We start from the raw sequence: 24,348 nt of genomic DNA on the forward strand, positions 1-24,348 counted from the left end.
ATTTGGGGAGGGAGGGAAGGCCAGAAGCACCCACCAGGAGGGGCTGGAACACCAGGAGGGGCTGGAACCCCAGGAGGGGCTGGTGAACTCAACCGCCAGAGATTAGAAGTTGCAGTCCTAGAAACTGTCAAGGCCTCACATGGCCAAAGGCTTATCTTGGCCAAAGCCCCCACCATCTATTGATCAACAAACAACAAACGCCTCCAGGAGAAAGAGGAACACTTGATCACTGCTCAGAACACGATGTGGACCTGCACAGAGTGAAGACCCATCAAAAAGGGAATTTCCTATGGTCGGTGGGCGATAGATAGTAAGACAGTAGGGTTAAATCCTACAAAAATATCTAGACGAGACAATGTGAGAGGGCAGAAAAACTGAATTAAGTTTGTGTTAAGACCACTGAAGCTGATCACTGCAAGTCAAATTTTTTCAGGATGACTTTTGCTGAAAGACCCCCTAGGAGCCCAGAGAGCCCCCTCTGCATCCTTGCTGGAGCTGCCCCATCCTCCTGGGTTCTACCCTCCCTGCTCTGGTGCCTATGGAGCATCTGGAGCTTGTGCTTCAGTACTGTGGGCAGCACTGATCCTTTCAGATGGAGCCATTCATTCACTCATACACTCAACAAGTGTCTACTGAGCATCTACCATGTGCCAAGCGCTGGATACAGCAACTGGCTGTCCCCTTGGAGCATGGATTCTAGAGGATACCTGGCGACCTGCCCAGGGTCTCCTCCTATACAAGGGCAGGCACAGTTCGGCTGGCTCAGGAGTACAGGGCAGCCATACAGAGAGATGTTCTCGAGCATGCATTTGGGGGGAGTTGGCTCCAGAGCTCCCAGCAAATAGCTTTTCAGGGCCTCAAGCCTCAGTGAGTCATCATCTCTCTTCCCCTCTTCCCAATGGGCCTGGGGGTTGCTCATGAGTTTGGAGATCCTTCCCCAGGACAAGTGCTGGGGGCACTGTGGGGACACCTCTACTCTGCCACGAGTAAGGCCACGTCCTTCCAGATAACTGATCTAGTCCCAGGAGCAAGATTACACACTCATGTTCCCTCTGCCACTGCCCATGCCAGGAGGGGTTCTGGCCCAGCCCCAGGTGCAGCTCAGCAGGGCAGGGGCCTGGCCCTGTGAGGAATGCAGGGGGAGGCCATGCCAGGTGTGCAGGTGTGGTCTGTCTGGGGGTGGGGATACAGCTGGCGCCTTCAGGAGCGTGGGACCTTCCGAGGTTGGGCTTCTCTCCTGTTAAAACTTTTCATGTTTTTTTTTTTTTTGAGACAGGGTCTTGGTCTGTCACCCAGACTGGAGTGCAATGGTGCGATCATAGCTCACTGTAACCTCAAATTTCTCAGCTCAGGCAATACTTCCACTTCAGCTTCCCAGATAGCTGGGACTATAAGTGCATGCCACCACACCCAGCTAAATGTTTAAGTTTTTTTGTAGAGATGGGGTCTTGCCATGTTGCCCAGGCTGCTCTTAAACTCCTGGCTGCAAGTGATCCTCCCAACTCAGCCTCCCAAAGTGCTGGGATGACAGGTGTGAAACACCATGCCTGGCTTCTCTCTCTCTCTCTCTTTTTTTTTTTTTTTCTGAGATGGAGTTTTGCTCTTGTTGCCCAGACTAGAGTGCAATGGCTCGATTTCAGCTCACTGCAACCTCTACCTCCCGGGTTCAAGTGATTCTCCTGCCTCAGCCTCCCAAGTAGCTGGGATTACAGGCGCCTGCCACCACACCTGGCTAATTTTTTTTTTGTACTTCTAGTAGAGACAGGGTTTCACCGTGGTGGCCAGGCTGATCTTGAACTCCTGATCTCAGGTGATCCACCCACCTCGGCCTCCCAAAGTGCTGGGATTACAGGTGTGAGCCACCGTGCCCGGCCAGCTTCTCGCCTTCTTACTGACCTGGGAAGAGGCTGGGGAACCCCCGGAGCTTCCACGTGGGCCCCAACTGCCACCTGCCACAGGGGAGGGGCTGGACTCCCAGAAGGCTGGAGCCTGATGAGCTGGGGACTGTGGGGACAGTTATCTGTGCCCCTTGTCCCTTTTTGGCTATGAGAACCAACTCTTGTTGGGACAGAGTGTTCCCCTTCCTGGAATTCTCCTGCCTCCTCAGGCCTCTCTGGCGGGGCTTGAACACCTGGTTTTTGGCAGCTCCTTATGTGGAAGCTCTGGTTTCCATTTGGCAGCTGCAGGGGGTCCGGGGATGGTGGCTGGGAACCCTGATAAGCCCACACCTGACTTTCCCAGGGAGGACAAGCTGCCTTGGCTCGGGTGGGAGCACCTGTGTAAATCAGAAGAGACAGGCTGAGGGGGAAGTGACAGGGAGCTGAAGTGACCTGAGCCACCTTAGGTAAAGCCAGGTGTGATGTCAGCATACTGTCTTTCAGTTGGTGAGGCAGGGGGTGGTCGTGGTCCATGCCTGCCTGGTCTCTGGCCCAGGCCATGTCCCCAAGACCCTCCACCTTGGAGAGAAGAGTGAGTCACAGAGAAGAGACCTGTCTGCCCTAGGCTGGCACTTGGGCCTGGGGGCTTCCACATGGTATGGGGGTCCGGGGAAGTTTTTGGAGGAGGAACAGGCTAAAGATAGGTCTAGATAGGGGTGGTGTGAGGGGCACTGTGAGCAGGTGCAGTGCTGTGGTGCACAGGTGGCCTGAGCAATAGGTGAGGGGCTTAGTGAGAAAGGAGGACCCCTGAAGGGCTCCAAGCAGGGGAGGGCCTGGCCAGGTGGCACATTAGGAAGATTGCTCTGACCACGGAGGCTGGAGAAGATGGGGAGGCGGCATGCCACCCAGGGAACCCTGAGGGGTGGGAGGGAGAACTGAGACCACAGAGGCTGGCCAGGCCTGGATGAGGGCCTCGCTGCAGGAGGCCCTGGGGAGGAAGCCTGGTGGGCTGGATGATCTCATGGGGAGGCTCAGGGCGCTTTAGTGCTGGGCACAGTTGGGCGTGAGTGAGGGCACCTCCTCTGATCTGGGACCAGCTGCTCATTTTCCAAATGGGGAAACAGGTTCAGTGGTGGAGGAAGTGGGAGCTGAACTGAGCCGAAGCCAGGCCCCTCTGTCCTCACGCTGGACACGCACCTGCCAAGCACTCACATAGCCAGACCCGGGACTCAGCGCTGAGAATGGAAGTGAATATGAGGTTGAGGACAAGGCTCTGGGGCTGAGGACCCTGCTGACACTCAACTGCCTGGTGTCCACCCGCTGACCCACTGGGTAAGCGTGGGAAAGTTACTTCACATTTCTGAACCGAAGTCTCCTCCTCCATAAACGAAGGTCATGAACATACCTACTTCAGAGTTGTAAGAATTAAATGGGTCAACATATGGAACATGCTAGAAGAGTGTCTGGAAGGTAATAAGCTCAGTAAGTCCCCCAGCGCCGCTGCTGACGGGTTGCTCAAGTTGCACACTGCACAACTCCAGGGGGTGCCATTCAGCTCACGCACATCCTAGGTTTCCTTCGTTATGACAATTTTCTGGTAGGTGGCAGGCAAGGGTCCTAGAAAAGGGTACCTTTTTACATTTCATACACAGTTGCTAAATCGGTCAGCGGCGGGGGTGTTCTAAAGTCACTCACAGTTGAGTGGGGGAGACAGACATGAAAATAGACCATCAAGATGCTGGCTGGTGGGGAGAGTGAGTGAAGGCTGCACTGCGCTGGGGTGAGCTGAGGAGAGGCTTACTCTTCCACGCTGAGGCTGGGGCCTCCGAATTCTGACCAGAAAACCGGGACGTCACAGATACTCTGGGCCTCACGGGTCTCTCCTGAGGAGACCTGGTTCCCAGGCCCTCTGACCGGCCCAGCAATTTGAGCCGGGCAAGGCAGGGAGGCTGTGGCTTCAGCTCCCAGAGGCCAAAGTCCCCTTTCCTTTGCGTCAGCATGTCAGTGTGAGTTCCTCCGCCTCTGCACTCAATTCCGCTGTGGGAAAGGCGGGCGGACACAAACTCAACAACCGGAAGGCCTCTTGGCAGCGGCGGCTCCTGACTGGCTCATCATTCACCTCCCGCGACAGACAACGGGATGGCCCCTTATGGACAGCCACCTCCCCTTCCCCTCCAGACTGCTTCGGCCCAGAAGAACGGAGCCTCGTGCCTCTGGGCAGAGGAGCCACGGCCAGTGTTAAGGGGACGTGGGGCCTGTGCTGAGCACCTGGGGGGCGCTTCTGTGAGCCTTGTGGGGAGCCCGAATGAGGCTGCTTGCCCTCTAATCTGCTGCCCCCCTCTAATCAGCAATCGGTGAAGCCAGATCTTGTCACCCTGTCAGCCCCAGACTCAGCAGCCTGTGCTGACGGGAGCATCTTCCCCACCCTGGTGTCCAGGGCTCAGGGGGTTTTCCTCACAAGCCTGTCAGGCAGGGCTTCAGCTCTGGTGGCACAGGCTGGGAGCTCTGGAAGGTGGAGACCCCCACCCTGGAGCTGGCCTTGGTGGAGGAGGGTGGGACCCTCGAAGGGTGTGAGTAGGGTGGGGGAGGACAATGGGGAGGAGGGTAGAGGAAGGATGGGAAGAGGAGGAGTGGGCACGAGAGGGAGGAAGGAGGAGGGCCAAGCACGGAGAAGGGAAAGAGAAAGGGAGCTCACAGGCTGTTCTGGGTGCCGTGGAGCTTGAGGGGCTGAGATGCACAGCCAGCTGGCTCCACAAACTGCCCCGTGGCTCCTCAAGGCCCACTGGCCTCAGAGGCCTGGACCACCTCTAAGGGCTTCTGTCAGGCAGCTGAGAGGCCAGGCCAAAGCATCCACCTTCAGCCTTCCTGCTCCTGCTCCTGCCACAGCCTCAGGAGCCCGGAAGGCTCAGCAAATACATCCTGGTAACCAGCCAGCCTTCTTAGGTGAGGCCGGTCCCCCACTCCCGAGGCACAGCTCTCAGTGCTCTGGGGGAGCACCGGGCCCAGGGGGTGAGGAGACGCCAGCCAAGACTCTCTCAGGGAGGCCCAACCTCCCTCCCAGAGACGGCTAGTGAATTTTTCCTGCTCTGCTGGGCTCCTTCAAAGCTATCAGCACATGGCTAATCTTCCCTCCATTCAGAAATGCAGAGTAATTTGCCCGAATGGGGATTTCTGCATATTTATACTAATGTCTGTGTTTAAAGCTTATGAGACAGGGAATTGCTGAGAGATGTCCATTAGCAATATATACAGATTGCAATTATTTCTTTATGGTGTGTGGTTTGACTGCAGAATACTTTATTTCAATAGAAGTAGTGGGCTTTGCCTACTGTGTTTTCTTATGTGCCCGAAGAAATCAATAAGAACAGTAAAGAAGTGAAAAGAGGCAAGAATAAAAGGACTGTGACCTTTTAGGGTTCTGAGAGCCTTGAATACGCTACATAATGAACTGCCTTCGTCCCCAGAATCTAAATGCATGTGCCCGGGTTGGGGGAATTCGGTACATTTAAGGATGCCACTGAAAATTTGCAAACCTTCCTCAGGAAACTCTCAAATTCATTCGGCCCAGGAAGAGCTGGCAGGGGTGCCTTGTCAGAGACAAGCAGGAAAAAGGAGTAAGAGGTGTCCTCAGAGGACCCTACTTCTGGCCTCTACTCCCCAAACCCCCATTTCCACCCTAGGACAGAAGCAGGTTTTGATCTGAAACAAAGTAAGCCCTAAGACTAGAGGTTCACAGACCAAGGATTTCTGGAATGTGCATGGATGATGGTAGAAACTAGTTTTTTTTTTTTTTTTCCCCTGTTGGGGACAAGGGGAGGGGAAGGAAACAGGACTGTTCCAAACCAATGAAACACCATGCAGGCGGGGAGGGCCAAGCCCTTCTTAGGGAGTTTCAGTCTGGAAGATGCTCAGCCTGGGAGATGCCGGCCAGGAAGCCTGGGAAATTCCTCCCCTCTGCAAGCCCCACCCCGTGCTAATCCTGGCTCCACCTCACCTCCGCCCAGCTTCTCCTGGACTCACATGACTTTTCTATATTGGTGCCCAGGAGCTTAAGGCAGACGAGTCTTAAGCGGGCATCACAGACAGACCCGGACACCTGTGCAGTCTGGAAGAACTTCTCAGCTCTCAGCCATGGGAAGGCGATCACTCAGCCTAAGGTGTTCCCAAGAGGCAGAACTGTCCTAAGGGGCTTTGCAGATAAGAATGGCCCCAGAAGTCGGGTGAAGGAACGCACATGGGTGATGCAAACATGATATCTGACTCTGCGTGGCAGCAAGCTGTTGCTGACATTTCTCACGCCTGCTCCTGGGAGCTGCAGTGCCTCACAGCCCTTCCCCTTCCCTCACATCCCCCGGTCCTACCAGTTGGTCCTCTGCTCCGGGGTCTCTGCTCTGCTGGAACATCTGGGCAGCATCACTGGTGCACAGCCCACCTCCTCTGGGCCAGCATCTCCCATCGCATGGCCTCCTCAAAGCCGGCTTTCATCTGCCGGCGACGGTCCCCTTGGCGGGTAGGCACTATTCTTTTCCGGCCCCAAAATAGTTCCCTGAAGTCGACGCTGACTTCTCACTGCCTTCTTGCACAGAAATCTCTTCCAAGAGGCGCTGGGGTCCAGAAGAGGGACAGATGGTCCCTTTCTTTTTATAACACGGCCAGTCTTTTGAAGTGAAGAGCTATAAACACAAGTTTTGTCTTCAGCAGATGTTCTGTGGGCACAACAAGTGCCACTTTGTGCTCTTAAGCAACTGTGAGTGGTGGTAACTGGGAGGAGTCTGAGATTGAGCAGAGCTTTGGTGCATCTTCGGGGGTCCAGGGGCCGCCACGTTGATGATTCCCATTCAGGCTGCAGTCAGATCTCACGTCTCTGCTCAGTCAGTTCCAGGTCTACACATCTCCTGGAAACCATGTCTGCTTACCCTACCAGAGCCCGGGGACCACCCCGCACCAGTTCCGCCTGTGCAGTGGCCATTTTTGAAGTGCTGGCAGTCTAGCTGTATTCTTGTGCATCTCTGCTAACTGATCCTGAGGTAGGGGCTAAAGGCTGAGGGCTGGCTGGATGCTCTTCCAGAGGCCCATGGATCATTGGTGTCACTTTCTTCCTGGAGCTATTTATGCCGATTTGGGGACTTTGCTAAGAACAAGAATGGGTGGCCAGGCATGACATCTGTGGAGCTCCCAAGGAGCCGTAGGCCGTGCTAGATGTCAGCAGGAAGACAGTTCCCATAGCTCTGTGCTGGTGGCTCCTCATTCATCGGTGACAGAAACACTAAATGGATGTACTGCTGTGTGGTAGATTTCAAGAATTTAATTCATTTTAAAAGGCATAAGCTCAATTAATAGGCCTCATCAACTTCAAAGATGTATCATCTTTGCACGGAATTGGCTCCTTCATAGGATGACTGGCTCCATTAACTTTATCGCATTGGCGATGCTCTGATTAAGGCGTGGGAGATGCAGCAACAGCAAGGACTCCCCAGGGCCGCCTGACTCCCAAGCTCCAGTGGCTTTGGTGGTGGCCAGTGCTCTGTCTGCAGCTTCCTCAAATGGCCCAATGCCCCTTGTGTTACTTTGAGAATTCCATCCACCTACCCACCCATCCATACACCCAACCATCCCAACAACAGTTTTGGAGATGAGGAAAGAGCCCAAGAATCACCAGCTTATACAGAGAAATATCAGCCACGAGACGGTAGGAGACATGAAAGAGCCACTTGTGGGACTTGCCCATCCTTAGCCCAGACATGCCTAGTGACCACACAGGCTACAACAGCAAGCCTCAGGGTGTGGTGTGGTGGAAAGGGTATGGGCACTGGAGGCAGGGTCTTGAGACTGACTCTCACGTTACCAGCTATACCTGGGCAGGGTCTTAAGTCAGGCCTTGGTTTTCCATCCATGACTCTGCCTCACAGGGCAGATGTAAGGAATACATAAATACGGGGTGAATATACAATGAATATAAAGTGGTAGGCACATACAAAACATCCACCCCCCCACGTCTGTTCCCTTCTGGAAGAGAAGGCTGCATCTCCCAGCCCTGCCCACCGGCTTCCCTGGAATGGCACTCCCGACCCCAGCCCAAGACCAACAGCAGGGCTGGCTTCAAATCCTCAGGCGGCACCATTACTACAAAGACCCAGGGGGAGGCCACATGTCCACGTCTCTGCTTTCTGGGAGAGGAATCTTGAAGGTAATGAATATCTCCATATAAAAGAAAGACTGAAAACACAGAAATTATTTTTGGATCAATCAGAATTTCTGAAACCTGCCTGTTCACATGAACAGATGGATTAGGAGCCTGCAGAATCACCATGGCAATTCCTAAACTGAGGGGCGTGTGAGGTCTGCAGCAACAGGTTCTATTTGGGGTTTGAAAAGAAAAGCAAGGAAAGCCGGGGATGCTAACTGGGCCAGGGCCTGGCTCTTGAAGGCGCTCTGGCCTCCACTGGAGAAACATAGCTGACTAGGTGTTCAGGCTCCCAGGAAGGAGCTGGGTGATTTAGTTTTTTTTTTTAATTTATTTTTTGAGATAGAGTCTCACTCTGTCACCTAGGCCAGAGTGCAGTGGTGCGATCTTGGCTCACTGCAACCTCCACCTCCTGGGTTCAAGCGATTCTCGTGCCTCAGCCTCCCACGTAGCTGGAATTACAGGAACCCATCACCACACCCGGCTAATTTTTGTATTTTTAGTAGAGACGGGGTTTTGCCATGTTGGCCAGGCTGGTCTTGAACTCCTGACCTCAGGTGATCTACCCACCTCAGCCTCCCAAAGTGCTGGGATTACAGGTTGTGAGTCACTGTGCCCGGCCGAAGCTGGGCAATTTAACCAGGATATAAGGGCCGTTTTTGAAAGCCACTGTCACCACAAAAAACACTCATCTGATATTTGTAGAGACCTGGAGGGTGGGAATCTGCCCAGGAGAGTTCGCCAAGCAGGAATTCCAGAGAAGCCCCTGACCATGGGAAGTGATGGAGTGGGGGCTCCCATATTCTCGAGTCAGAGTTTGCCCTTGTCACCTTTTCCTCTCCTTTTGGGATGATGTCTCCTCCCTCATCAAATCATCCTCTGTGGCCCTGGCTGACCTTGCCTGTGTGCGTCATGTATGACTTGGCCCCTGTGAGTGGTGCGTGTCTTGTCCCTGCTCTTCCTCCCATTCATTCCTTGTGGAGCTGCCACTGAGTACAGAGGGCTCCCGGTGGGATGTGCTGCTCTGATCCCAGCGGCTGGCAGTGTGCGCCACATGGGCAAGCTTGGAGAGGCTTAAGAGCTGGCCCAGTGCGGTCCATGCAGATGCTGGGCTTGTCCCTGTAGTTCTCGGTCTGTGGGAGGAGAGAAGAGGTCTCAGATGGACAACTCCTAGCAACAAATGAAGCAATTCCACAGGGCACCATGGAATAGGGGTGGTTTCACAGGGAGCTTTCTAGTGACAGTTTCTGGGGGAAATGTGATAGCTAGGTGATACCTCTGAGCCTCAGTTTCCCCACCTGTAAAGTGAGGTTTTCCTGGCTGACTGTAGGCAGCATCCTACTCTGACATTCACTATGGTGGTGAAGGAGGGAGGCAGAAGGGTTTGAACAGAGCAGATGGGTTGCCGCTCAGGAGTAAATTCCCATCAGCAGAGAGGAAGGCGGTGAGTTGCTTCAGCGCGCACATCTGGGGCATGCGGGTAGGGTAGGTGGGCTGAGACACACCTACCTCCTAGACTTCAAAAGGAAATAATTTAAAAATTCAGAAAGTTCGCTTGCTCCCAACTTAGGGGCAAAAAGCTGCTGGAATGAAGGCGGGGCTGGGGGTGTCTACGAAAAGGAATGATCAACAATCTCCATCCTGATAAAAAGGAGGAGGTGGGGACACCAAAGAAACCAGCCGAGTGGACAGCAGGACTCCGGAGACAATTTTTTCTCTTTTCGCTTCATTTGGAAGTTTAAGTGTATATTTATATATCTCTGTGTGTATAAATGTGTGTTTTAACCAAATAAGCCACAATTATTATAGAAAAGTCAGAATATCTGCAGTGTGATGCTCAAGACCAAGGAGGTGACAGTCCGTCTCCCTGGGCCACCTTGCCTGTCACCTGGTATCCCTTTAAGAGGCACTTGACAGGCTGGAGCATGACCAGGGAGGACATGCACATGGTAAAGGGAACCTTCACAGGATGAGCAGCTGAGGCCACTGGAGATCTTTGGTTTGGAGAAAAGGAAATTCTGCCATCCTCCAAAAGCTGAAAGGCTGTCATGTAGAACAGGGACCAGCTTTGCTCTGGATGGCTCCAGAGGGCAGGGCCATGGAAGTTACACAAAGAGACAGCTCTTAACCATTTAACAGGACAAACTGTCTAGCGATCGGTGGTTCCTGCTTAGTTCCCAGTGGTGACGGTAGATTCCCTCCCAGCATGAAAGTTCTATGGAAAAACAATTAACCCCAAGTATGGATGATTCTAATCATGGGAAATATATCCAATGCTTAGTTAACAAAGCAGAGGGAGCAGCCTGTAGCTAAACCAGGATAAAAATGGCAAAAGTGCATTTATGAAAAGGTTCAAGCGAATCACTGAAAACACCCACAGGTAGAAGTCAGACATTGTGACTACACAGGAACTATGCCTTTTGAGGGGCTACCCTTTCCACTTGCCAACTAGACAGACTCTTATGTAGACTGTTACGGACTGAAATGTGTCCCCTCCCACCCCAAATTCCTGTGTTGAAGCCCTAATCCGCAATGTGATTGCATCTGGAGAAAGGGCCTTTAAAGAGGAAATTAAGGTTACATGAGGTCATAGTGTAGGTCCCTAACCCAGTCGGACGGGTGTCCTTCTAAGAAGAGGAAGAGACACCAGGAGTGTTCATGCACAGAGGGAAGGCTATGTGAGGATACAGTGAGAAGGCGGCTGTTTGCAAGCCAAGAATCAAGGCCTCACCAGAAGCCAACCCTGCCTGCACCTTCATGTTGGACTTCCAGCCTGCACAACTGTGAGAAAATACATTTCTGTTGTTTAAGCCACCCAATTTGTGGCATTTTGTGATGGCAGCACAAAATGAAAAGTCAGAATATCTACAGTGTGATGCTCAAGATCAAGGAGGTGACAATCCCTCTCCCTGGGCCACCTAGCCTGTCACCTGGTGTTCCTTTAAAAGACACTTGACAGGCTGGAGCATGAGCAGGGAAGACACGCCCTAGCAGACTAAGATGTGGCCATGGCATTGACTTTGCTGATGTTGGTGAAAAACGAATACACACTGGCACTGTGTATAGACCCTGGTCTAAGGCATTAAGCAATGACACTGAGGGGAAGAGGTGAGGGCAAGGTAGTGAGAGGCCCGTGGGAAGAACCAGACTGTTCACAGTCTTAGTCTGTGCTTAGTCATCCAAGAGGCTGCCAGGACACTGTAAAAGGAAGGAGCATTTGCCTTGTGGTGTACTGAAAACACTTGGGCTTCCCTTGAACACAGACATAATACAAATGTTTTAAAAATATAAACATTATTCTTTTTTAAAGAAGAGAGTTACACGAAGAAAACAGGCAATGATGATTTCAATGGATGGCGACCTTTAGCCATTTTTTCTTCAAGCAATTTACACAATGTTTTGTGCTCCTAAAATACTCTGTTTGTATTATTTTTACCCCTTACATTTCTAGAATAGTGAGTGTGCTCTTGAATGGAATGTAATTTCAACCAGATCATTTCTCACTGAACCAGTTTTGTGCCACGTTTTCTCCAGTTTTGTTTCCTATTTGGGGTGCCATGATGTCCTTCCCTCCCCATCACATGGGGACAAGCGGCACACATACCACGCCATGGCCCGGCTCACCTTCTCGCAAAACTCCTCCCAACCTCTAGAAAACTCTAGGGCTCAGTCCAGCATGGCATGCTTTTCCTGGCACAAACAGCAGATGCCAGATGTTTAAATAGTGGTTAGGCAACAGGAAACTCGACATTAAACCCCTGTCATGACAGGAGAGAGCGGGGTGCACAGGTAACTTCTGGCTCTTGGATGTGCACCCAATTTCCCTGTTGGGGGTTAACGGCCCCCAGTGTTTTCTACCCAGGTCAAAGCCCCTGAGAATCAAGGAGGTCTTCACCTTGCAAGACCAGTATGGCCTCAGAGATGATGGACTCTTGTGCAAGATCTTGGCTTGTTACCCCAGCAAACACTGACTGATGAGGCTAAGAAGTCAGCCAAGTAGCCCGAGCAGGCTCCCCAGGCTTGGCGTGCCAAGCATTCAGGGAGAGGGATGGCTTTGGCCTTTGCGCTTAACTCACTAGCTGACCCTATCTCAAATCAGGACAGGCCCTGCAAACTGTGTGCACACGTGTATGTGTGTGTGTGACTCTGATAGATGGATCTATTGGAAAATCATAATTCTGTGTCCCTGGCAGTTCCCTCAAGCATTCTTTCCTAAGATCTGGCATTTGTAGAACCACTCACTGTCCCCTTAACTTTCCTGCAGGCTCTAACCTGACCTCTCTTTTCTCCAGCCCCTGAGGCCCTTATTGCTGGCACCTCCTGGTCTCCCCAGCTCCCCTAGGGCAGACTTGCACCTCTCTCCCAGGGCCACAGGCCTCATGTGCACAGGAGCCCAGACCACGTAGGGCATGCAGTTGGCACCCTGCCTGTTTCTTTTGCCTGGCTCAGGAGAGAAGCCACACGTGGGCTCTGTGCACAGGAGGTGCCTAAGACCACACGTGATGGCTCAGTAAAAACTTGGTGGTGCAGCAGGGAGGGAGGGGACATGATTCAAGCCCCTGAGTGGCCTCTGTGTGTCACTGACCTGGAACCTCACGGGTTACCCTGCCGGTGTCTGCTGGGGCCTGCTGCTCCTGAGGGAAGACAGCGGCTGGGATCAGGGCAGCTGGCTTCCTGCCACGGGTCAGCACCATCGCTTGAAGCCCCCAGGAAGGAAATGTTCCCACCCTTGGCTCTCGTCCAAACAGCCCTCTCATCGCCATCGGCAGTGGGACCTCTGGCCCTGTCAGACAACTGGGGCCAGAGCAGGGCTTCTGACCTTGAAGATGCTCAGCAGAGATTTGGGGCTGAAGGCCCATATGCTCCTGCAGCCCCGTGGAGAGAGGGTCCAGGGTGCCTCGCTCTGCCTGTGCCCTGCTGAGCAGGCTGGGGCAGCCAGGGGTCACCTCCTGCTCCCAGGATGACACTGTCCCTGGGTGGTCCAGCGGCCTCTGCAGCATCTTTCCGCTTGCCTGGTTCACTCAGGGTCAAATGATCTGTTAACAAAACTGTTAAGCCCTGGACAACCCTCCAATTACTGATGAACAAGCCCCATGAGGACAGAGCCCTGCGAGGGGAGGAGGCTTCCTGAGCAGGGCTGGGGCAGGTACAGCTCAGGCGAGAACGAAGAACCTTGTGCAGACGGAGTTTCGAATTCCACAGGCTCTGAGACACACACTGCCTAGAGGAGGGTGTGTGTGTCAGGGGTGGGGGCTGGAAAGTCAGGGCAAGGGTGGGACGGGGTTTTGGTTTCAGATCCATGTTGTGAGCCATTCAGTCAGACTTGGGAGATTATTTTGGACAACCTTGCTTTAAAAGCAGTGGTGGTCCTGAGGCTAAGGTGCTCCAGACCCGATTTCTTCTCCAGGAGTCTTTAGGATTTATAGTACTGGTCATAACAACGGCTAATATTATTCGAGCCTACTATGTGCCAGGTACTGGGTTAAGATTTTACATACATTATTTAATCCTCAAAGCATGTCTATGAGGATGGCACTATTACTTCCAAGTTACAGATGTGGAAACTGAGGCTTAGAGACACCTTTTTCTAGCAGAAGTTCATGGGGTTATGGGAAGTGGAGTTTGAATTCTATCTAAGCAGTCTGCTGCAGAATCTGGGCTCTCAACCACCAACCATGCTGCCAGCCACATCCTTCTAATCAACTCTCCCTGCCTGCAGCCTTGGCTGTTTGGTCTGGAGGAGCCAGAGAATTCTTTTGGTCCCATCTATTGATGTGGCCATGGAGGACCTGGCCCCGGCAGTGTCCCTGGCACCCTGATTATCTAGCTGAATGCCACGGGATACTGAAAGCCCCTGAGGGGAGGTAGGAAGAGCTCTCCCAAGACAGATAGCTCCCGGAATTAGGGAGAAGTTCCCAGCAACAGGCTGCTTCCTTCCAGTTGTTATGGTCAGTGGAGGATTGTCAAATGTTATAATGGGAGAAGGGGATTTTCTTCTGTTCATGGTGGACGCCCTGGGAGCTAGGTGCTTCAAATATCATGATATCTCCTGGGACTCATTAACCTGGGCCCCTAAAAGGCCATGGACACTGAAAGATGGCCCTGGTACCAGTAAAGTAATCACAGTGAACAGTTTTATAGTGATTCCTGCATGCTAGGCAATATTCTAAGCCTAGGAGTATGTAAAATAACTTAATCCTCACAACTGTAAGAAGTGGGTTCTAGTCTTCTCCCTCTTTTATAGATGAGGAAACTGAGGCAGAGTTCCAGAGCCTGTATGGTCTGGGGCAGGATGTAGTGGAGGTGCTTAGGTATAGAAGGAAGTTTGCAATAGATGGACTTCTGTCCCCAGAGGCGTGGGTCAGGTGTCGGGGGGTGACGGGCTGCAGGATGAGCTCTCCAAAGGGCACTTTCCATCCCTGTATGCCTGGGGCCCTGAGCACTGACCTGCTTTCATGTGAAGGGAAGGGGGAAGTCACAGAACCCTGGTGGGTAATTCTCAGTCCAGTGCTTTGTGCCCACATTCATCAGACGCTTCTGGGGCATCTCTGAGTGCTGGCACCGGCTCGGATACTGAGGGGGGAATGGGGATGAGATAACCTCCTTGCTGCCCCCGACCTCGGGGGGCTCACAGTCGAATGGCCTCACAGGCGCTCGACTGAGGCACAGCACACAGCTAGACTGGAGAGCTAAGGCCTGGGGTGGTTACGGGGCAGCCTGCAAGCAGAACAGCAAAGGACGAAGTGGTGGCAAGCACCGAGTCAGCGCTGGCCGTTGTCCCCAGAGCAGCTGGGTTGTTGGATGGGGTGTGGCAGGGCCAGACCTGCATTTTGAAAAATCACTCTGGCTACACCATACAGCCAGACTGGAAGGAATGTACTGTGGGCTGGGAGGCCAGCGTGCAGGCCAGAGGTGACGGTGGCCTGATGGTGGGGTGCTGGGGGGACAGAAGAGCAGAGGAGACATGTAGAAACCTGAATCAATTGAGTTTTCAGACTTAGTGCTAGAGGTGGACAAAGGGCTGGCCACAGACAACGCAGGCCTTGAGTCTGAACCCTGGATGAATTCATGTTGGCATTTCTGAGGCACAGACACAGGAAGAATAGGTCTGTGGGAAGACAATTTCAGTCTGGATAACATTCTGTGCCTCTGGCCTGAGTGTGGGCGAACAGCTTTATCATGCATTCCCAGCTTCTTCTAGAATATTTATGGAGGCTGTGGAAGGAATGTGCCCTGGACATGTCCGAGTGCGGGGCAAGGAGAGATGAGATCAGTGCCAGGCCTCACGCCTGGGGAGATCCATCCTGAGTCCTCCTGCCAGAAAAGGGATGCATCCCACCTCCCTTTTAGAGAAGGGGTCCCCATCCCTAAGTTAAATGGCTTGACCAGGGATTGCCAGCCCTGTGGACAAGCATGGGCTTCTTCCATCTCCTCTGTGCTGGGGAGGGCCTGGCCTTCTGCCCCTTCCCTAGCCTCCTTCTCTGCTGAACTCTCTAGACTCTGGACCAGAGGCAATAGCCAGAGCTGCTTTTGGTGGTAAGCAGGCACAGTGCTATGTACGGACATGTCCACAATCTCACTCAATCCTCCCCGAGGCCCTGTGAGGGTGGTACTGTCACCCCCACTTTAAAGATGAGGAAAGAGGCTTAGAGAAGTGAGGAGGCTTGTCCCAGTCACACAGCTATTCCCTGTGCCTCAGAGTATTTTCACAAGATCTCATCACTGTTACTTGTGAAGACAGGGACAAATGCAGCAGCGAGGATGAACAGTGTGCCATGGGGTGGAGGTCCAGTGCCAGAATAGGAAGGGAGGAGCTGGAGAACCAAAGGAAGCGGCTGAACCATCCCTCTCTCCCAGTACGGCCTCCCAGAAGGGAGGCCAAGCCTGTAGATGGATCCTTATGACCCCTCACCCTAGGACCCTGCAAAATATGAAGTCAGAAGAGATACCTTTCCCTGCTCAGGTTGATGCGGGCTTTGCTTTCTGGTCTAGAAGCAGGTGGGAGCAGGTGCAGCCTGACTTTTTACTCCCAGCCACGCAGGTGAAGACAAAATAGCCTTTCTGCAGCTCACCACTAGGCCTGGAGCTTGGGGCTTTAGAAGGTCCCCATGCATCCTCTGAGCCACCAAAAACTGTTTGCCAAAGAAGGCAAGGGTAGAAATAGCTACATTCATTCCCTGTGCTCTGTCATCAGGCACGCACAGCTGGGTTCAAGGGGTACCGGGGTAGTAACACCAACTCCAGGTCTCACCGAGGCCTGAGCTTGGCCACACCTCTCCCCATGTGTTAGCTCGGCGGTTCCAATCCAACAACGAGACAAATGTCTTAGGTACTTCATAACAGGATTCAAATGGAACGAATTCTTTTTTCCTCCCTTATCACTTTGCACACATGAAATCTATTTTTAATTAGCTTTCAATATATCATCTAAAAAAAAATCCTACAGCTTGCTCCCACCCCCAAATTGTTCTTAGAGAAAGAAAGATTTGTCTTGTAAGTTTCTTTAGAAAATCTATATGTGCTCAATGCATTTAAATAACACTCATTAAAGTGAACGGCACACAAGCTGGCTTCTCTAGTCACAGATGAGAGACAATTGCTTGACCTATTGCAAATCAAAAAGCATTTCCACGCCACCTTTATTTTTCGACTGGTTAAGTTTTAAATTAAAGTCCCAATGCCCTTTTTGGAAAGGCAGACTAATAGGGCCCCAACTGAAATTTGAGCTCAGTCGATCGGAAGATAATTACAAGAAACAAAATGTGAAATTTTAAATCAGGGCACTAATGAAGTCTAAAAATACCAGTGGCCCATCCCTCTGGCTGGCAAGACCTGTTCTTCATGGAGGGGAATCTCCCCATAATTACTCAACCCCGGGAGAGGCCAGGTTGTCACGTCAAACAATAGCAGGGAAAATCGGGGACTTTAACGAGCTAGATCTCAAGGCGTTGCATGGTGGATCTTATTATAATGCTGGGCAAGGTTTCAAACAGAGAACAGGAGAAAAGGAAAGTTCTTTTTTTTCTAAAGTGGAGTTCTGACTTGTGTTGACGCCATCACGCAGAGCCTCCTGTTCCTGCCTGGAGCCAGCTGTCTGTCATTTAGGAGTGTGAAATCAACTGGGCTTCACAGATGTAAAATCCCTAGGGGCAAAATTAAAAGTGACCCAAATCCAAGCCCACGTGGTCCTGTCAGGAACATGACTCTCACATGGCAAGTTTCAAAGATTTAGTTTCAAAATTCGGGTTTCTTATTTTAAAAAATATGCAGTTGTTTGACATTAGATCTGACAGACAAATTATAGCTTCAGCAATAAAGGCTTTTAAGATTAGAAATGAAAAGAGAAATTACTAATATATTAAAAAAAGAAAAAACCCACCCAGGCTTGAGTTTGGAGGCATTTGTAGGCGCATGCGTCACTTTCTTCCCCGCAAATATAAGGGGCTAAATCAGCTGATGAGGCCGTAAATAGAGAAGCGAGTTACATGGAATTTCGAGGAAAGAGCCAGTGTGCTGGCAACCTCTGGAAATCAGGGTGATGGACTGGTCACTCGTTGTCACTGGCTAGAGCTGGTGGGTCCCGCTGGCTCACCAGAAGGAAGGGCTGCGGACACTTTCTAGGCCCACCCCATCCCTGGCCCTCACCTGGCCCTCAGTCTGCCCAGTGGGGCCTGGTAGAGGGAATCTTAGCAGGGCCCCTATTTCTTGTCCCCTCTAGTCCATTGGCTCAGGACCACCACAGAGGATGGTTCACACCCTCAGGCCCTCGCACAGAGGTTACAGGAACAGCTCTGCAATGGTCATTGACCCAGTGGGCACAGAAGTCCTGCAGGGTCCTGTCCCCGCCACCTGTGTCTTTCTGATCTCACGGGCTCAGGGCTGACAATGTTTAGCTGCCTACACCCAGCAGCTTTGGTGGGGCGGATCCCAGCTTGGTGCTGAGCCCCAAACTACGGACTCCAGTCCTATCTCAGCTAGTTACCTTTTTGCAAAAAACAGCTCCTTTTCCTAGATGTGTGCCTGGAACGTGGCAAGCCAGCAAGATCTTGCATTAGCCCAGAGAGGCTATGTGGGGAGAGAATATGCCGCTTGGTGCCTTGGGCTTTGGCATAGCCTTGGAAGCAGGATGCCTGCTGCCCAGTTGTCAGAGTTGGTAACTCATGAACTTGAACTGGGAGTAAGTTTCTTTCTTTTTTTTAAAGGGAGACAGAGCTTAACCAAAACAATGCAAACAAAAAATCAATTTAGTCATTTTTTTAAAAAAGATCTTAAAGCAAGAGTTTACCAGAATTTAGATGTAATTTTCTACAATTTTGTCATTTAAAACTGGTGCTGATTTCCAAAACAAAGGCAGTCAGGGCTCAGTCACATTGGGAATTAAACCCAACAGAGATCTAGACATGAGCTTTATTGTTAGGATGCTTGACAAGGCCTGAAAATTGCTTGAAATGACAAAGGAAGAGACTTGGGAGAGAAGATAGGAGAGCGGCTAGTGGGGTTCCTTGCTCTGCCGAGAGGGAGAGCACCCCGAAATGCCATCTCAAGCGGTTTTATGTGGGAAGGCTGGGAAGCTGTGCCCAGAGATGCATACTTTCTAGGACTGTCTAGTGTCCTCTTTCAAAGGAGATGTAGATACCCCATTGGGGCAGACTGTTTGCCATGGACTCTCATGCCCCCACTGCCTGTACCTGGCAGTGGCCCAGCAGCCTTCCCCACTGCATCCAGCAGGAGCAGGGACTTGGCTTGTCTGGGGCGCTAAGGCCTAGGCAAACCTATAGCAGAGGAACTCAGCGAGCCTCATATGTGTGCCCCGGTCCTCCTGTCCCCTTCTGCCTTCCAGTCTGGACTGATCCCTCAGACAAACATCAAGAACCCTAACCCTAAGACCGGGGGCTCCAACTAGGACCATGTCTAGCATGCATCCTTTCCGAGGCTCTGTTCTGAAGGATCTACCTTCGAGTTCCCTGGAATGAAACTCCCCTGAGGCTGGGGGAAGAGGGTTAACTGAAGGCTGAGGCTGGAGGTGCTCTTTCCCAAGGTCTCACAAAGCCACCCCTGGATCCTTGAAATGAAACATTCAAGCGCCTCAAGATGGTCTAGGAATGTCTCCTGGGCCTAACTAAATTGCCTTGGGCAGTGCTCTCATCCGATGGCACGACAGAGGGTGCCTTCCCTGGGAAGGACACAGTACATGCTCTGAATGTCCTGATAGGTGGAACATGGAGAAGGCCCCCAAAGGGACTGTTCTGTGGTACCCTAAGAGGAGTGGATGACTCTCACCCTTTTGCAGCTTGGCCTGGCCTTGGGGGTTGGAGGTGAGAATGGCCAGGGCTTGGGCTGGAGGTGGACGGGCTGTGGGCTTTGCAGGCTCTCCCTTCCTTTCTCTTCCCGGGCTCCCTCTTCTTACCCAGGTGCATTTCCCCACTTTCCTTGTCCCGCCCTCCACACTTTCCCCCTCCCTCCCCCATCTCAGGCCAGTTGTCTTGGGCAGGCAGAGGCTCCACTGCAGCCTCTGGGTTGGGGAGGCCAGTGAAGGAGCTGGCATGAAGCACCCTCCTGTCCCGGTGGTGTTGCAGTGACCGCGCAGGGAGGTGCAGACGCAGGCCTGTGGGGAGGCACGTGGTAGCAGGACTTACCTCTGGGGTGCCCTGGGTCGGTGAACTCATACTTCCCCACGCCAATGGTCCGCAGCATCTGCAGCCCGTGGGCCGAGTCGGTTGTGGGGGGCCCATTGGTGGCAGGGGCACCACTGGGGAGAGTGGCGGACGGCTGGGCTGGCGGCGGTGGAGGCAGCAGGGGCCCTGCCATGTGGCCGTTGCCCACAGCGGTGGGTCCTGGGCGGGCCACCTGCCCCACACCGGGCAGCGTGGACACGGCCAGGGGCTGAGGGCTGGCATACAGGGCCTGGGCAGGCATGTTGACCACCACGCTGCTCAGTGGCTGAGAGGGCGGCTGAGGGAGCGAGTAGTGGCCTGGCATCAGCGGGAGCTGGGGCCCCACGTGGGGAGGCAGTGAGGGGGTCACCCCAATGACCGGGGCCTGGACGTTCACAGCCGGGCTGAAGGTGGGAGGCTGGGCCACTCCATAGGAGTGTGCGATCAGGGTGGGCTGGTTCCCGGCGGCCACCGTGGTCACCCATGGCCCTGTGCCTGCAAGGGAGATGGAAGAAACGTCATCTGCCGGTTACATATTCATTCAACAAACACTGACCACCCCAGGCCCTGCACTGGGTGCTGGGTCACTGAGGTGAACGAGACACTTGCATCCAGGAACTGACTGATTAGGAATCTGTGATCGTGGCAGCCCAGGATAAGTGTGCTAGGGGGTCTATGAACAAACAGCCATCGGGGCTCAGAGGAGGAGGCGAGGCCTGCCTGGGAGAGGTGAGAGGCAGCAGAGCAGAGAGAAGGAAGCAGAGTCCTTTGAGAGACTTGGGTTCCACTCTCAGCTCTGCTACTTAGTAGCTAAGAGCCTCAGGAGCAAGTTCTTCTTTATTTTATTTTTTGAGACAGAGTCTCACTCTGTTGCCCAGGCTGGAGTATAGTGGTGCGATCTCAGCTCACTGCAACCTCCGCCTCTTAGGTTCAAGCAATTCTCCTGCCTCAGCCTCCTGAGTAGCTGGGATTACAGGTGTGCACCACCACGCCTGGTTAATTTTTGTATTTTTAGTAGAGACGGGGTTTCTCCATGTTGGCCAGGCTGGCCTCGAACTCCTGAGCTCAGGTGATCTGCCCACCTCAGCTTCCCAAAGTGCTGGGACTACAGGTATGAGCCACTGTGCGTGACCTCAGTAAGTCCTTATTTCCTCTGAGCCTCATTCTTCTCATCTGTTAAATCCTACCTCAGGGGACTACCAGGAAGAACTGAATGAGGAAGATGTATTTGGAAACAAAACAAAACTAGCAGAGTGTCTGGCATGTGGTGAATGCCCCATAAATGCTGGGGTTTCTCCTCCCTTTCTGCAAGCTTGCCCGTGAGGGAGGCAGGGGAAGGGGATGGTGGAGGTGGGGGTGTTCGCTGGGCCCTCAGGTGAGGGCGCTAGAGCCCGGGGCCAGGCATGGTCCTCGCAGGAGGGGAGGGACCCTGGTGGGGGATGTGTGGAAAGGCTGGCCGGGCCTTGCTGGGGAGGGCAGGCCTTGTGCTAAGCAACCTGGGCATGGCCAGCCTTCGGGGAAACAAGAGAACCCCACTTTAGTCCTTAAGAAAACTTTGGCTGAACGAGGTGGGGTCCAGATACATCTCTTGAGAGCCGACACAAGAGGTGAGGTCAGCTGTGCCAGGCGGGGTGACCTAAGGGGGCTTGTGAGGGAAACTTGGAGACACTGTGACAGGGAAGGCCAGTCTGGGTTGCCTCTGACTGAATGAGCCTGGGTCCAGGTTTCCATGGCCCAAATGCTACCTCAGTTTGCATAGCTGCTCTGAGGTGGCAGTGTAGACTGAGCATGGGGAGACAGAGGAAGGGGAGTAGGGGGCAGGGGGCCACTCAGCACCACAAGCCCCACAGGATAGAATGTGGAGCTGGGAGCTCCATCTCAGAAAGAAAATGGCGCCGAGGTGGGGCAGGAGCTAAGATGGCGGGTCACTACCAGACCACTGTCCAAGGGAGAGCCACCGGCTGGTGGTGAGGAGCAAGGCTCGGAGTCACACAGACCATGGCACGAGGCTTGCATCACCCCTTCCCAGCCGAGGGACCGTAGGCCCAAGCCTTTCCTGAGCCAGTTTCCCCTCAGCAGCAGGCATGATCGCTGTAAGCATTGCGATGATGCACAGAACAGAGCACACAATACATGTGCAACGCGTATTTATGATTTTGATAACAAGAGAGGTTGGGGAGAACTGGAAGCCAACAAACATCAGTGAAGTAATGGCAAGATTCTAGAATGGGCTGCTAATGGGAACTGTCCCCAAGCCTGAAGAGGGGAGGTGGTGTCATTATGAGCCAGCCTGGGTGTCTTAAGCCAAAGCATGTCATCCCAAGCTCTGCTCTTCCCAGGATTAGCCAGGGAGCCTTGAAAAATGCATCAGAACTTCAGAGCATAATGGGTGGGGCCCCAGGGGACTCTGTGGCAGAGACACAGAGACACAGTGCCATGGAGGTGATTTACATATGATGGGGTGAATGGCCCAAGGGTACAAGAGACCTAAAGAGAAGTCTTTAGTTATACGTGGCAAGCTCCCAGCATTTTAATCTGTGACTTGGATAATGACATGGAAGACAGGACCAGGTCTGCAGGGAACATAATTGGGAGGGGTAGGGTCAGCAACAGAAGCTGGTGTCTGAGAGATCCTAAGAGCACACAGGGGAACACTGATGAGGCCTTGCTATTGGGTCCCCAAACCCAGCTGCCTAAGCCCAACTGTGAGGACATGAACAGGGGTAACCGTAGCTGCTGGGGCATCTTGGGGTGCTGTTGAGGCAGCATGTGACGTGGCTACTAGCTGAGCAGTGATGAGATCAGAGGTGCTGAAGGAAGCACGTGCCAGGCAGACCACTGTTGAGTTCTGGACACCACACTTCAAGAGGGATGCAGGGGGCAGAGCAAAGCCCTGGAAGGCAAAGGGCCTGAAATCTATGGGCTGTGGGGCATGGCTGAATGGCCTGGTGTGTTTATTCCAAGACTTTGAGAGGGGGATGAAGGGGGTCTCCCGACACCTGTAGGGCTGTTGTGTGGAGGGCCAAATCGAGAGGTGTTCTGTGTATCCTAAGCGGGGGCTCTGGGGCCAATGGGAGACAAAAGAGAGGGCATTCATTATGGCTGGAGCCGTCCAAAGAAGGGCTGGGATGTTGTACGAGCTGGCGAATTAATTCCCATCTCCGAGGGTAGAACACCCCAGTTGTCATACAACCATGAGCAAGGAAAAACCCTACTGGAAGGCATGACTCGAGAAATTTGTTATGAATCAGAGTACCCAGGTTTGGGAATGATGATTCAAAAGAATCCGGAGTCAATTCAAAGTCACCCTGATAATGTCATTCTCACTCCCTTTTTTTCTTTGGAGTCCTTGAGTAGCAGAGGAAGACGCAGAGGGACAGCTCCTTCACAGGGAATTACACACAGTGCCTTTGCCCCCTGAACCTGAGGAGGGGGCTTCTGCAGGCCCTGGGGTCAAGACCTGCTGTGCAGGAGTTGGGGTCCCCAGGAAGCCTCTAGCTTCCCGCGAAGCCCTGGGCTCAGTCATTTCTATCTGCCGATGAGTTACGTACCTGGATTGTCACTCTCTCTCATCTGTTTGGAGGGTGGCTCATCAGTGTCCCAGGGTGTGGACTGATTGATAGGCGTCTGTCCCCACCGGATGCTGGTCGCCAGTCCCTGGGACTGACTGTCCCCCTTGGAGATGCCGGGAGCCTGTGGGAAGCAGATGAGGAGGTGAGCATAGCCTGGCCAGAGACCAGCCTCCAGAACAAGACTCCCTAGGAGGGACCTAGCCTCCAAAACAAGACTCCCGTTGCCTAAGCTTCGCTCACTGAGTACAGGGTCAGAGGCAGAGCCCCAGCCCTCCACTCAGTCTTTGGCAGGAATTGCAGGGGGTTCTGCCATAGTAGTAGCAGCTGGGACCTCTGCTAACCTCCTGCCTCTAGGAACATCCAAGCCAGTGCCTCCCTTGTCACCCTCCGTGGCCACTCACTCCACCTGCCCTGTCACAACGGGAAGAGCATTCTGAGATATGAGATGGATTCTCTGGCCCTCAGACCATCCACAAACCACAACCACACAGATGCTACCAACTTATCAGGGCATGTGCTGAGTACTGACTTTGTGCCCAGCCCAGCCTCTGTGCCACCACTGGCTGGCTCTTGGACACGGGAGAGGACAGCTTTCCAAGGGGCCACCAGCAGGCAGCAGGTGAGGGACTTTATACATTTCCCATCCTGCCCCCACACCAACCTCTGAGGCCCAATCGTCCTGTGGAGGAAGTGTGGGGAAGGTGGGAGCGGAGGCCCATGGTGGGGATAGCTCAGAAACTGCTCCTAGGTGGATGGTGGGACCCTCAGCTCTTCTGTGCAGGAAGGAGACAGGCTTTCTGCTCCATGAGCCCACTCTCTAGTTCAGATTTGTAGATGAATGAAAAAATAAACCGAGTGAAAAAAAAAAAAACACACCAGGACAGTATTTGTCTCCCTGAGCCACAGCCTTATAATGGAATATTATATAGCTATCAAAAATCATGTGTACTAAGAATTCTTGATGACAAAATGCTTACATCATAATGTTTAATGAGGAAAACAGGCCACAGAATGACACACAAATGGCCTCCCTGTGTAAACATCCCTGTGTCAAACAATAT

General features: G+C 52.9%; 1 protein-coding gene across 2 annotated transcripts in view; it reads right to left on the reverse strand.

Moving 5' to 3' along the window:
• Nucleotides 1-24,348, reverse strand: part of KLHL29 (kelch like family member 29) — a 318,791-nt gene that overhangs the window by 46,493 nt on the left and 247,950 nt on the right. For both annotated transcript variants that reach the window (XM_054476535.2, XM_063648910.1), the window contains 2 exons: nucleotides 23,267-23,408; nucleotides 19,698-20,210 (listed from right to left, as the gene is read on the reverse strand). In XM_054476535.2, the coding sequence (XP_054332510.1) occupies nucleotides 19,698-20,210; nucleotides 23,267-23,408 (655 nt within the window). The remainder of the gene's footprint in view (nucleotides 1-19,697; nucleotides 20,211-23,266; nucleotides 23,409-24,348) is intronic.

The sequence above is a fragment of the Pongo pygmaeus genome, chromosome 12 (genome assembly GCF_028885625.2).
Source record: "Pongo pygmaeus isolate AG05252 chromosome 12, NHGRI_mPonPyg2-v2.0_pri, whole genome shotgun sequence".
NCBI classification, from domain to species: Eukaryota; Metazoa; Chordata; class Mammalia; order Primates; family Hominidae; genus Pongo; species Pongo pygmaeus.